The following is a 13918-nucleotide window of genomic DNA, read 5'->3' as shown; positions in this document are numbered from 1 at the left end:
TCAGCATGAAGATGATGGAAAGAACTCATTCTGAAAGCTTCCTCCTGACATCCAACAATCAGTTTAGGCTGAGTAGAGTTGAAAGTAGGTAATGAAGGTAGGAAAGTTCATTTCATAAAATATCCAGTTTAGCACTTGGTCTAAACCCCTGTAACAACAGAATTTCATAGGCAATGCTGCGAGGGCATGCTCGCATGTTGGGTAAACTTTTTTATAGTTGATTTAAAGATGCTGTGGAACTCTGCGTTTGTGTGCATTTTTTTTTCACCCATCCACTCCTATGGAAAGCTTAATTAATAAATACAAAATCCCAACTTTGTTTTGAAGTGCAGGATCAAATAGTTACTACACTAACAAAGGCATAAAAATGCTGCATCAAATCTGCAAATGCTATAAAAATGTATAAAAAAAGGGAAGTGCATAAACAAAGAAATGCAATAAACCTAGATTACTACTGCGTACTTGGAGTGACGCAACTTTTTAAGGTGTTATACACAAGAAGTCTGGAGTCGTCTAAAGCTAAGCAATCCCCCCGTTTGTTTACCCTTGTTGTCTATAGAGTTTAGTGGAGATCGACTAGTGCTCATCTCCTCCCGTCTCTAGCCTTAGCCATATGCCAGGGAAAGTAAGGGCGAGGCACGCGTGTGGCAATTGGTGAAGAGCCAATATAGGGACGGTAGTTGGGACAGGGTGACAACAGACCAGACTAAGAGGTCCCCTTCCCCTTTTCCCTTTTTCCTTTGTGTTGCACTAAGTCTTTCCCACACCTGGCGTGACACATACGGACTATCCGGTGTTGCAACCTTTCATCAATTTTTCTATGTCGTCCATGTCCAGGGAGATTAGCTACAGTGCCATGGGTTGTAAACTTCTTGATTATGTTGCAAAGGAACATCAAGATATCTGGAGATGGACTTGTAACCTTGAGATTGCTGATATTGTTCAACAATTTTGGTTCTCAAATCCTCAGATAGTTCTCTTCTCCGCTTTCTGTTCTCCATGCTTATTGTGTCAAGGTAAAATATATATATATTATAGAAAATCAATTAGTTTCTTTTAATAGATTACCTAATCAGTGTGAATCAATATACCGATGATGGAATAATCTATGTGTATGTATGCAAATGAGTATATGCACATGGATTATGTTAATAGTTAATGAATATATAACTAACAGCTTCTATTCTTATTGTAGACACGACCAACGAAATGATTTCCTGAGAATGACGTATGTATGTGCATGGCTGATAACAGAGAGATTCATGTCGAGTTGGCAAAGATGGCGCTGAGAGACGAACTCACCTCCTCCCATCGGAATTCCTAAGGCGTTACTCAGACCAAAAGATACATAGATGAACAAATTACAGTGTGCCGAGTGATCAGAAAAGAGTAATAAATGTTACTAATCCCACCTAGAAGGAGAATACTATATAACCCCATGTCTACGTAATAAAGTATGCCATTTTGCGTGGTTCAGTCTCTGAGTGAAGTTTTTCAACCAGATTAGCAGATTTGGTTAATTAGCTTCTCTGCATGCACTCGGACATCTTTAATTTGGAGGAGACCAGTTACCTGGTGTATCTTAAATTGGTGAAACCTCCACAATAGTGTGGCACACACAGACACACAATGCAAAGATTGAGTCAATTCTCCCATTTTTATCTGGTTTCAGGTGTGATTTTCACATTGCCGACACCTGTTACTTGCCACAGGTGAGTTTTGAACGAGCATCACATGCTTGAAACAAAGATATTTGCCCACATTTTTGGAAAGGTGGAAACAATTTTGTCCGGGCCATTTTGGGGGTTGTGTGTGAAATTATGTCCAATTTGCTTTTTTTTCTCTGTTTTTTTTTTTTTTTGTGTTGTTCCAACACACACAAAGGAAATAAACATGTGTATAACAAAATATATGTAATTGAAATAATTTTCTGGGAGAAATATTTCATTTTCTAGAACAATTTCAAGGGTGCCAACACTTTCAGCCTGTAACGGGTCTGGGAAGCGGAACCTCTGAGCTACTATACAAGGGGGCGGTCCTTGTAAGGGAGCGGGTGGCGACCAGGGAAGACGGGCAGGAAGTCACAGCAGGTGACCGGGACAGTCTCTGAGTGAACGGGCTGGAGGCCACGGCAAGTGACCGGGGCAGTCTCTGGATGAACGGGTAGATGGTCACGGCAAGTGACCGGGGCAGTCTCTGGATGAACGGGCAGATGGTCACGGCAAGTGACCGGGGCAGTCTCTGAATGAACGGGCAGATGGTCACGGCAAGTGACCGGGGCAGTCTCTGAATGAACGGGCAGATGGTCACGGCAAGTGACCGGGGCAGTCTCTGGATGAACGGGCAGATGGTCACGGCAAGTGACCGGGGCAGTCTCTGGGTAAAGGGTTGGTACGACCTGTGGCGGCTGAAGATAGACGTGAGCTCCCAGGTGAGCAGGCGAGAGTCTCTGGATGAACGGGTGGTCACAGCATGTGACGGCGGAGCCTCCAGGAAGACCAACAGACAGGCGGCAGATGAGCGCTCCCAGGTGAGCGGGCAGAAGTCTCTGGACAGGCGGGTGGTCACAGCACGTGACGGCAGAGCCTCCAGGTAGGCTAGCAGACAGGCAGCAGATGAGCGCTCCCAGGTGAGCGGGCAGGAGTCACTGGACAGGCAGGTGGTCACAGCACGTGACGGCGGAGCCTCCAGGTAGGCTAGCAGGCAGGTAGCAGATGTGTGCTCCCAGGTGAGCAGGCAAGCTGGTCCATAGACAGACTGACAGGAGTAGTAAGGCAGACCGTCGGACCTCAGACTAGCAGGCAGGTAGCAGATAATCAGGCAGGAAAAGACAGCAAGCTGGCAGGAATCTGGCAGGTAACTGGCAACGGGACCTGAGGGCTGAAGCAGAGTAGTGAACAGTGCAACAACATTGCTCGGGCACCTCCATTTTGGAGGAGGTGCCTTATATATGGTGAAGTCCTCCGGCCATTGGCCGGGGACTCCTTAGGACGGCGCGCGCGGCCCCTTTAAGAGGGAGGGAGAGCGCGCGCGCGCGCCCTAAGCACAGTGGCCGGGAAGGAGCGCGCGCTGCCAGCAGAGCGGGAGGAGGACGCCGGGCACGGAGCAGAGAGGTGAGGGGAACAGCGTCCCTGCCTAGCAGAGGGCAGGGACGCCGGTGCTACAGTACCCCCCCCTTTAGGCCCCCCCTTTTTTAGGCCAGACAGAAATTTAGCTAGGATAAGAGGGGCATGGATGTTCTCCCGGGGCTCCCACGTTCTCTCCTCAGGACCAAACCCCTTCCAATCTACTAGAAAAAAGGTCTTTCCTCTTACCCTTTTGGTGGCAAGAATGTTCTCTACCTCAAACTCGTCCTCAGCAGAAACCGGAGCAGGAGGCGTACCTGTAGACTTGGAAAAAGAGTTAAGTACCACAGGTTTGAGGAGAGATACATGGAAGGAGTTAGGGATCCGTAAGTTGGCCGGGAGTTTAAATTTATAGGCCACCGGGTTGATCTGACTGATGACCTCCAGAGGACCGATGAACCGAGGCCCTAACTTGTAAGAAGGTATCTTGAGTCGGACATATTTAGATGAGAGCCAGACTTTATCTCCAGGACGAAATTGTGGAGGATCCAGGCGTTTTTTGTCAGCGTGTCTTTTCATCCGTTCGGACGACTGAAGGAGTGCGGATCGGGTACTCTCCCAAATGGAGGAAAATTTGCTAACGAGAGATTCCGCAGCCGGGTTGTCCACAGAGGTGGAGACAGGAAAAGGAATCCGAGGATGCTGACCGAAGACTACAAAAAACGGGGATTTGGAGGAGGATTCGCTCTCGTGATTGTTATAAGAGAACTCGGCCCATGGTAGGAGATCCACCCAGTCTGAATGATGGGCATTAACGAAGTGCCGGAGGTAACTGGTCAGGTTCTGATTGATCCGCTCCACTTGACCATTGGACTGTGGGTGGTAAGCGGAAGAGAAGTCCAGGGTGACGTCTAGCAGTTTACAAGTGGCTCTCCAGAAACGTGAGGTGAACTGTACCCCACGATCCGACACGATGTGGAGGGGCAGGCCATGAAGACGGAAGATGTGGCGGATAAAGTCTTTAGCCAGCTCGGGTGCAGACGGGAGGGCTGGCAGGGGAATAAAGTGAGCCATCTTGGAAAAGCGATCAGCGACCACCCAAATGACCGTATAACCGGTGGAGACGGGGAGATCAGTTATGTAGTCCATAGCAATATGCTGCCAGGGGGCATCAGACACAGGAAGCGTAAGGAGGCGACCGGCTGGCAGGTGTCTCGGGACTTTGTTGCGGGCGCAGGACACACAGGCAGAAACAAAGTCTATTACGTCCTTGTGCAGGGTAGGCCACCAGTAGTGCCGGGCAATAAGCTGGAGGGTCTTTTTCTGACCGGCGTGGCCAGCTAGTTTAGACGAATGGCCCCAGTGTAGGATCTTCTTCCGATCAGGTACTGAAACAAACGTCTTACCGGGAGGGAGACGATTTAAACTCACGGGAGCCACCTGCATTACTCTGGCGGGATCGATGATATGTTTAGGTTCTTCCTCGAGATCGGACACCAGAAAGGATCGGGACAAGGCGTCTGCTTTGACGTTTTTGTCAGCCGGGCGAAAATGAAGAACAAAATCAAAGCGAGCAAAAAACAAGGACCACCGGGCTTGGCGCGGGTTAAGTCTCTGGGCATGCTGGAGGTAAGCCAAGTTCTTGTGGTCAGTGTAAATTATTACCGGGTGAAGAGCCCCCTCGAGTAGGTAACGCCACTCCTCCAACGCCAGCTTGATGGCCAATAACTCTCGGTCTCCTATGGAATAGTTGCGCTCAGAAGAGGAGAAGAGTTTGGAGAAGAAGCCACAAGTTACCATTCTCCCGGAAGATGATTTTTGAGTAAGTACCGCTCCGGCTCCAGAGGAGGAGGCGTCAACTTCCAGGAAGAACTGCTTGTTGCCGTCCGGGCGATGCAGCACCGGGGCGGAAGAGAAGGCCTGTTTTAGGGAAAGAAAGGCCTCCTCTGCTTCGGGCGGCCACTCTTTGGGATTAGTACCCTTACGGGTGAGCGCGGAAATTGGGGCGGTCCGGGAAGAGAAGTGTGGTATGAAGAGGCGGTAGTAGTTAGCGAAGCCCAGGAATCGCTGAATGGCCTTCAACCCCTCCGGTCGAGGCCATTTCTCAATGGCAGACAGTTTCTCTGGATCCATTCGTAGGCCGGTCTGAGAAATAATGTAGCCCAAAAACGGAAGCGAGGTCTGCTCAAAGAGGCACTTCTCGTATTTAGCGAAGAGGTGATTCTGCCTGAGCCTGAGCAGAACCTGACGAACGTCCCTCCGGTGAGTCTGGAGATCCGGAGAGAAGACCAAGATGTCGTCCAGGTACACCACTACGCAGGAGTAGAGAAGGTCCCGGAAGATGTCATTGACCAACTCTTGAAAGACGGCAGGAGCGTTACAGAGACCAAAGGGCATTACCAGATATTCATAGTGGCCGTCCCGGGTGTTGAATGCCATCTTCCATTCATCCCCCTGACGGATACGAACCAGGTTGTACGCCCCACGGAGGTCCAGTTTGGTGAAGATTCTAGCCCCCCTCAGACGATCAAATAACTCCGGAATGAGCGGAAGGGGGTACTTATTCTTCACCGTGATCTGGTTAAGGCCTCTATAGTCTATACAGGGACGGAGAGAGCCGTCCTTCTTTTTGACGAAAAAGAAGCCTGCTCCCGCCGGGGAGGTAGATTTCCGGATGAATCCCCTGGCCAGATTCTCCTCAATATATTCGGACATCGACCGGGTCTCAGCAGCGGATAATGGATAAATACGCCCACGGGGAGGAGTAGTACCAGGTAACAGGTCGATAGGGCAGTCGTATGGTCTATGAGGGGGTAGTGTCTCTGCTTCCTTTTTATTAAAGACATCAGCATAAGACCAATAAGGAATCGGAAGTCCAGGTAGATTAGCTGGGGTAGGAGAAGGACGGACGGGATGGACGGGAACCAGACAGGTCTTATGGCAGTCCTGTCCCCAGCGAAGGACTTCTCCGGTCTGCCAGTCAAGCACGGGTGCATGTCTCTGGAGCCAAGGTAGGCCTAGCAAGAGGGCGTGGGAGAGTCCAGGCAGAACATGAAAGGAGATACTCTCAGAATGCAGCATTCCCACCTGCAGAGTAATGGATTCGGTGATGAGTTGGATGGGGCGTGGTAAGAGACCCCCATCCACGGCAGCAACAGACAAGGGTACAGCCAGAGGTTTGGTGGGGATGCGGTATTTCTCTACCAGGGACTGTGAAATAAGATTCCCGGCTGCTCCAGAGTCAAGTTGGGCTAGTTCGAAATAACGGTTCTCCCCGCAGACGATTGAGACTGACAATAGCAGAGATGGAGAGGATTTATTCTTGTCTAGGTCGACCTCTCTGAGCGAACCTAGACACAGGCGTTTCCCGACCTCTCCGGGCAGGTACGGATCCGGTGCTCCTTACTGCCACAGTAGAAGCAGCTCCCCTTGGCACGGCGTAAGTCCTGACGGGTTTTGACCATCTTGGTCTGGTCGACCTGCATAGGCTCAGGAGAGTGTACCTGGGTAGAGACGGAGGGAGTGACGGGTTTCTGAAAAGTAGGAGCTAGACGTGGTAACCTCCTCTCACGGGTGACCTCTTTGGCACGCTCCTGGAACCGTAGGTCAATCCGGGTGGCAAGAGTTATTAGGTCATCGAGAGTGGTAGGGATGTCCCGACCGGCAAGTTCATCTTTAATACGGCCGGACAGACCCTCCCAGAAGACGGATACCAGAGCGTCGTTATCCCAGGCCAGCTCCGAGGCAAGGGTACGGAACCGTATGGCATATTGGCCCACGGTGAGACTTCCCTGACGGAGGCGTAGCAGTGATGATGCGGATGAGGTCTTCCGTCCGGGTTCGTCGAAGACTTTCCGGAAAGCCGTGAGAAAAGCAGGCAAGTTGGACACCAGGGGGTCTCCTCTCTCCCATAGAGGATTTAGCCAGGCCAGGGCCTCCCCGGTGAGATGGGACATGATGAATGCAATTTTGGCTCGGTCGGAGTTAAACTGGTGGGACAATAGTTCAAAGTGCAGGGTTCACTGATTTATGAAGCCCCGAGCCTGGGCGGAGTCGCCTCCGAAGCGCGGAGGTGCAGAAAGCCGGGGTCCGGGGTAGGATACCATGGTATTAGTGGGCAGCGGAGCTGCCGGATTGCAAGATATGGCACTGGCGGAGGTTGCTGGTGGAGCAGTCAGAGTGTTCAGGCGAGTATTGACATTCCGCAGGTGACCCAGGATGGACTCCTGTTGGGACCTTTGACGGGACAGTTCATGACACAGGTCCGAGAGCGAGGGAGCTTGGGTGCCACCAGGTTCCATGGCCCGAGCAAACTGTAACGGGTCTGGGAGGCGGAACCTCTGAGCTACTATACAAGGGGGCGGTCCTTGTAAGGGAGCGGGTGGCGACCAGGGAAGACGGGCAGGAAGTCACAGCAGGTGACCGGGACAGTCTCTGAGTGAACGGGCTGGAGGTCACGGCAAGTGACCGGGGCAGTCTCTGGATGAACGGGTAGATGGTCACGGCAAGTGACCGGGGCAGTCTCTGGATGAACGGGCAGATGGTCACGGCAAGTGACCGGGGCAGTCTCTGGATGAACGGGCAGATGGTCACGGCAAGTGACCGGGGCAGTCTCTGAATGAACGGGCAGATGGTCACGGCAAGTGACCGGGGCAGTCTCTGGATGAACGGGCAGATGGTCACGGCAAGTGACCGGGGCAGTCTCTGGGTAAAGGGTTGGTACGACCTGTGGCGGCTGAAGATAGACGTGAGCTCCCAGGTGAGCAGGCGAGAGTCTCTGGATGAACGGGTGGTCACAGCATGTGACGGCGGAGCCTCCAGGAAGACCAACAGACAGGCGGCAGATGAGCGCTCCCAGGTGAGCGGGCAGAAGTCTCTGGACAGGCGGGTGGTCACAGCACGTGACGGCAGAGCCTCCAGGTAGGCTAGCAGACAGGCAGCAGATGAGCGCTCCCAGGTGAGCGGGCAGGAGTCACTGGACAGGCAGGTGGTCACAGCACGTGACGGCGGAGCCTCCAGGTAGGCTAGCAGGCAGGTAGCAGATGTGTGCTCCCAGGTGAGCAGGCAAGCTGGTCCATAGACAGACTGACAGGAGTTGGAAGGCAGACCGTCGGACCTCAGGCAAGCAGGCAGGTGGCTGAAGTGCGCTCCCATGTGAGCGGACAGGCTGGTCCTTAGACAGACTGACAGGAGTAGTAAGGCAGACCGTCGGACCTCAGACTAGCAGGCAGGTAGCAGATAATCAGGCAGGAAAAGATAGCAAGCTGGCAGGAATCTGGCAGGTAACTGGCAACGGGACCTGAGGGCTGAAGCAGAGTAGTGAACAGTGCAACAACATTGCTCGGGCACCTCCATTTTGGAGGAGGTGCCTTATATATGGTGAAGTCCTCCGGCCATTGGCCGGGGACTCCTTAGGACGGCGCGCGCGGCCCCTTTAAGAGGGAGGGAGAGCGCGCGCGCGCGCCCTAAGCACAGTGGCCGAGAAGGAGCGCGCGCTGCCAGCAGAGCGGGAGGAGGACGCCGGGCACGGAGCAGAGAGGTGAGGGGAACAGCGTCCCTGCCTAGCAGAGGGCAGGGACGCCGGCGCTACACAGCCGTTACTGTATAGGGACAATGTTTGCCACTGTACAGTCACCACACATGTGTCGTTGTTGTGTTAACGAGCTCTAATGTTTATACTGTGAGAAGCAGAATATGGGTGAACTGCGGAGTTATTGTCAAGTCTGCCCCGGGGTCCTGATGCTTAGTTCTGGGGTATGAGAACATTGGACACAGCACTATCCACATTATAAAATACCATTTCTACAAATGTGGACACAGAAACACATCACAAAATAGAAGTAAATTATATATATAATTTACATGATGTTGGTGCAAGCTGTGTACGGAGATCTCCTAAATTATTTGCAAACATAGATTCAAACATAGCAACATAAATGTTTGAAAAAATTATGTCTCGAGTTCAACACAAAGAAATGCAGGATCCAGCACCAGTCGCCATTGGACATGAGCACTGTGAAATTCCTACTATTTGCGGCATCTCCAGTGCGTCTTATGACTTGTAGGTCCCATGACGTAATTACGTTGCACCGAAACACACGCAGGATGTCGAGAGGCCCTAATAATAAGAAAAGGCATCAAGAATGCCGCAGATAATAGGAGGTTCAAAGTGCTCCGGTCCCGCTTTCTCAGGAGTAGGAGCCAAAACCAGATGGGGAACAATCAGAGAAAAGGTATAATAGAAACAAGTCACCAATTCTGCGCAAAAATACTGACCAAATACTGATAGTGGGGCTGTGGCCTAAAGGCATTATCTGCAGGAACTAAATGGGAGGGTACCATGATTTGTTCACCAATTAATTGTCATTTAGTAGCCAATTCAAAGTATAGACCATCAGTTTTATAGCTATTTTTATACTCTAATGTATTGTTTATTACAAATTTTAATTATCAATTAAATTATAAGAAAATGTCAGTTTCCTTAAAGTCTTTTTAAAAGACACATTTCTAAAAAGTGCAAAGGCAAATCACAGCTAATGTATAAGATCAGTGCTATGTTGCTCCCTCTTGTGGTATGTGAAAAAATTGCAATGTCAAGGCAGAAAGCAAAGCTAGGCCACAGCCCCACTATCAGTATTTGGTCAGTATTTATTCTCAGGAGTGGGAGCCAAAACCAGGAGTGGGTGATAAATGCAGAATTGGTGACTTGTTTCTATTATACCTTTTCTCTGATTGTTCCCCACCTGGTTTTGGCTCCCACACCTGAGAAAAAATACTGACCGAATACTGACCAAATATTGATAGTGGGGCCATAGCCTTAGCCTAAATTCAGATGATCACTGAACTTATCGGACTAATCATTACTGCAAATTGTGAACATGAATGGCTTTGTGTGTAACTGTGTATTCATCCTCATGGCGAATGGATGCCTGCTAATTATATGCACTGGTATGGTCCGCGTGGAAAATCGCCCATGTGAACTAGCAGAAAGGCTCTAATTCATCTTACTGGAGAATGACATGTGGCGAGGCGCACGCCTCTCATCAGGAGCATCATGCACTTTTAATGAATCAAGAGTGTCTGAGTCCTACACACACCCTAATTGTTAGCCTCGCGGGCAGAGTCCTCTCTCCTCCTGTACCAGTCAGTGACTTGTTTTTGTTCATACTATTGTACTTGTCTTGGCTATGTATACTCCTTTTTCACATGTAAAGCGCCATGGAATTAATGGTGCTATAATAATAAATAATAATAATAATAATACCGGCGAGAAACTCACAGGTCTTGATGAATCTGAGCCAAAGGCTACAAGTGATCTGTGTGTGGACTTTTGTTAAGATGGACAGAAAGAACATCATAAAAACCGTTTGTGTGAATATCCCCTTACACACAGGTTACTGCCATACAGGCAAAAAAAGATGTCTATCATATTCACAAGCTTATCTTATCCACACACGTCATCAGACCAGATGGACATTTTTTTGTAAAGCAAATGATGAGTAGGACAATGGACTGGTGCTTAGAGGTTGGTGCCATGAAGGTCATCATGGCATCCAGCAACCGCACACAGTCCAGAATTATTGTGCTGATCATATTATGATCTATAAACATGCAGCTGTATCTGGATAAAAGAATGAAATGATGCTGAAACTATTATATTTATCAATGTAAAAAAACAGAGACATTTACAGACCGTAAATCTATTAAAACCCCACAAACTTATTAAAGACTTCATGTTATTGCAACCAACCTAAATTTATTAGGCGCTCCATTTTACAAGTATTTATAGTTGCTAATAAAACGTAAAATCTGACTGTGCCAAATAACAAGACAGCTCCTGAATAACGATATACGAGCGTGCTCGGTCTCCATTATCACCCAATGGCCTCATTCCTCCCGCTTGTTGATGTGTGTCAGAATAACTGATAGCCACCGTGACTTATAGCTCATTGCTCTTGGCACGGCAGCCAACTCGTAATGACACCCTATACGCAGGTAATCTCTGTAAATCCCTGAATAATGCCCATGGCATCTAGTACAGAGAACTGCAGCTGTCACTTGATTCTTTCATTCCTGATTTTCCATGTCCAGCCTTGGTAAATGAGAGTATTATTACAAAACATGTGCCTGACCATTAGCCAATCCAACTAATTAACCTCTTCTCTGCCAATGATTTTCCAAAGACAGAGTAGGCTTCCATGTGATAATGCAATGATAACACTGCACTGTAGTATAAGTAAATGATACTTACTGCAACATGTTGGCAATATAGCTGCACATTATGTGATGTATGCACTATACTTTTTTACCATCTTTAACTACTTTTTAAAGTGCAACAGTTTCAATCCATAGCTACACACAAGAGTCACATAAGTGCAACTTTCCAGAGATATTCATGCAACTGCGGTTTTGCAAAGTTGCTTTTTAAGATGTATATTTAAATACAAAGAAAATGTAATGAGAATCTCAGCACTTACTCCACAGGATAGGTAATAACTTCTAGGTTGTTAAGGGTCCTACTGCTGAGACCCCCACTGACCATCAGAAAGGAAGAATTTTGTCTCCCACTTAAATGGAGCATCAGAGTGCATGCTCAATTGAGACTTCATTCATTCTCTATGGGACTGACCAAGAGTGCAGAGTACCCAGCTCAGCTTTCCACGGCAGTCCCACAAAAATATGTAGCGCCACGGTATTCGAATGAGAGGGCATAAGGCTCTGTCATGGCTTACATCTGAAAATGGGATTCGGGCATATGTATTGATGGAGCCATTGACTGTAATGATGCAGATGGAGTCACTGTGTGTTCTGTCGGACATCATTTTCGGCAGTGTCTGACTATTTGAGGCAAGCTCCAAGTGGAGGTTGACCATATCTTGGAACCCCCCTAAAAAAACTCTCAAAAAAACAGATGAAGCCAAGTAAAGATAACTTAAAAAAAGAGATGGCAGTTAAATAACGAAAGAGGTGCAAAACATAAAATTCACCATTAGAAGCACTTTTGCTAAAAAAAAAAGGCACAAAGTAAATATGTTTCACCTGTAAAAACAATATGGAAAAATACACCCCAAAGCAGCAGCAATGCACAGTAAAATGGACTGCGGTTTTTGATACGTTTTATCCTCCTTGGCCAAAAAGGACTTCTTTAGGCTAGGTTCACATTTATACAGGGAATTCTGCTGGACGTATATGTCTGAATAGCAACAAAATGGTATTCAGACATATATGGAGGCATACCCAAAAATCATACTGGCAACACATAGAATAAAAAAATGCTCTTTTGACTATGTTTGGCCTGGATCACGTTGTATTGTAAGAAAAACAATTTACCAAAGGTACGTGTGTTTAATGAATTTGGTGGGGAGAAAAAAGGTTTATTCCTCCGGACACCTCCTCACAGAGTTGATGCCAAAATGAATTGGGATGGACTTGTTGAAACCAGTAAAACTAGATAGAAAAAAACTGATACTTTTTGAGTAAAAACATATAGACAAAGATGGACGTATGATATGTATTTCATGGCAGACTTGTCCATACGCTTTAATGTATACGTCTGCAGATGTATAAATGTGAACCTAGGCTTACAGACAAGAATCATGCTGTATAGTGTGCTCCGCTGTAAGAAGTATGGTGCCTAATGTGACAGCAGGTACAAGCAATGCCCAGTTTGTATGAATGACAGTACATGACATTCATGGGATCATGTAAGACAGATAGACGGATGTCATATTTTTGTATATGAAATTATTGGAATATGTAAACTATACAAACTTGCAACATGTGTACAAACTACAACACACATTTTACCAGGATAGAGGTAAAGTGATATACACAATATCTTCCATAACTTCTGCATTACTTCCACTGTCAGGCACCTCATGTGCTCAGCACACCCCATGTAATTCCTGTCTCCCAGGTGCATGCCTCTGGGGTGAAGGAGGAGAATAAATTAGTAACATTTATTGGCTGCACCATGATTTCCAGGGCATTGCACATTCTTAGTATGGCAGGATATGTACAGAACATGCTGATACATTGTTGCACACCTTGACAATGAAGTAGGTGGTGGGACATTCAGATTGGACATGGTCTTACCTGCAGCTAGGAAGCATCCTCCTGCCTGGTGGTGGTGCAGGGGTTAAATCACATGAACCCAGCTCTAATGGAGAAGCAATGTGAGGAGTAGAGAGAGAGGGTGCCTGGTCCCAGGAGACAGCTATGCTCCAGCAGTGGTCAGGGCAGTGTGAGGGTGCCCTGTGGCTCCATGCTCGGCAGCACACCGGGGAACTGGCACAGCCATGCTCAGGCGGGCAGGCTGCCTCCTCTAGCCCATGGCTCCTCGCTCCAGCTAAGCACGGGCTCCTGGTAAGAACAGGCAGACAGGTCAGAGGCAGTGAGATGGGAGGAATGCCGGAGAAGTGCAAAGGCAGGCTGAGATCAGAAGCTCTGCCCTCCTGCTCCTCACACCCTCTGCCTGTCACTCTGGAGGTGTCCGGGCTGTGTGCACATGTGCAGGCTGCTTCCTGCTCACCAGGCTGGGGGGGTACTAACTTACCTGAGGGGACTCCACTCCCAAAACACGGGGCTCCCCCACAGAATGAAGTAAACATAGGGGCTTCCCATTGTACTGTTACACCATATCATTACACCATATCACCTGTACTTACATTGCTATAGTCTAAAATGTCAAGTGCTGCAGAATATATTGAAATAAAATTATTAGAGTTCTTTTCTTTTTTATTATTTTATATTATTAAAGAAACACACTGTGCCTAATAGGATGGTGTTTATAAGTAACTCATGACTGGACAAAGGGAGCCATGAGCAGGATGCTGGTGGACATGTCCTAAGCC

General features: G+C 48.3%; 1 protein-coding gene across 2 annotated transcripts in view; it reads right to left on the bottom strand.

Moving 5' to 3' along the window:
• The window catches only part of ADAMTSL5 (ADAMTS like 5), an 89321-nt gene extending 75798 nt beyond the window's left edge, over nucleotides 1-13523 (bottom strand). Inside the window, exon 1 of one of the 2 annotated variants that reach the window (XM_073653184.1) lies at nucleotides 13161-13523. In XM_073653184.1, coding sequence (XP_073509285.1) covers nucleotides 13161-13177 — 17 coding nt within the window. In that variant the 5' untranslated portion in view covers nucleotides 13178-13523. The remainder of the gene's footprint in view (nucleotides 1-13160) is intronic. The other variant, XM_073653183.1, reaches the window with a different exon arrangement.
• Nucleotides 13524-13918: the final 395 nt, after the last annotated feature.

The sequence above is a fragment of the Phyllobates terribilis genome, unplaced genomic scaffold (genome assembly GCF_046119375.1).
Source record: "Phyllobates terribilis strain yellow unplaced genomic scaffold, ASM4611937v1 Scaffold_11__3_contigs__length_659146591, whole genome shotgun sequence".
Lineage (NCBI taxonomy): Eukaryota > Metazoa > Chordata > Amphibia > Anura > Dendrobatidae > Phyllobates > Phyllobates terribilis.
This window is presented reverse-complemented; position numbering and strand designations above follow the sequence as displayed.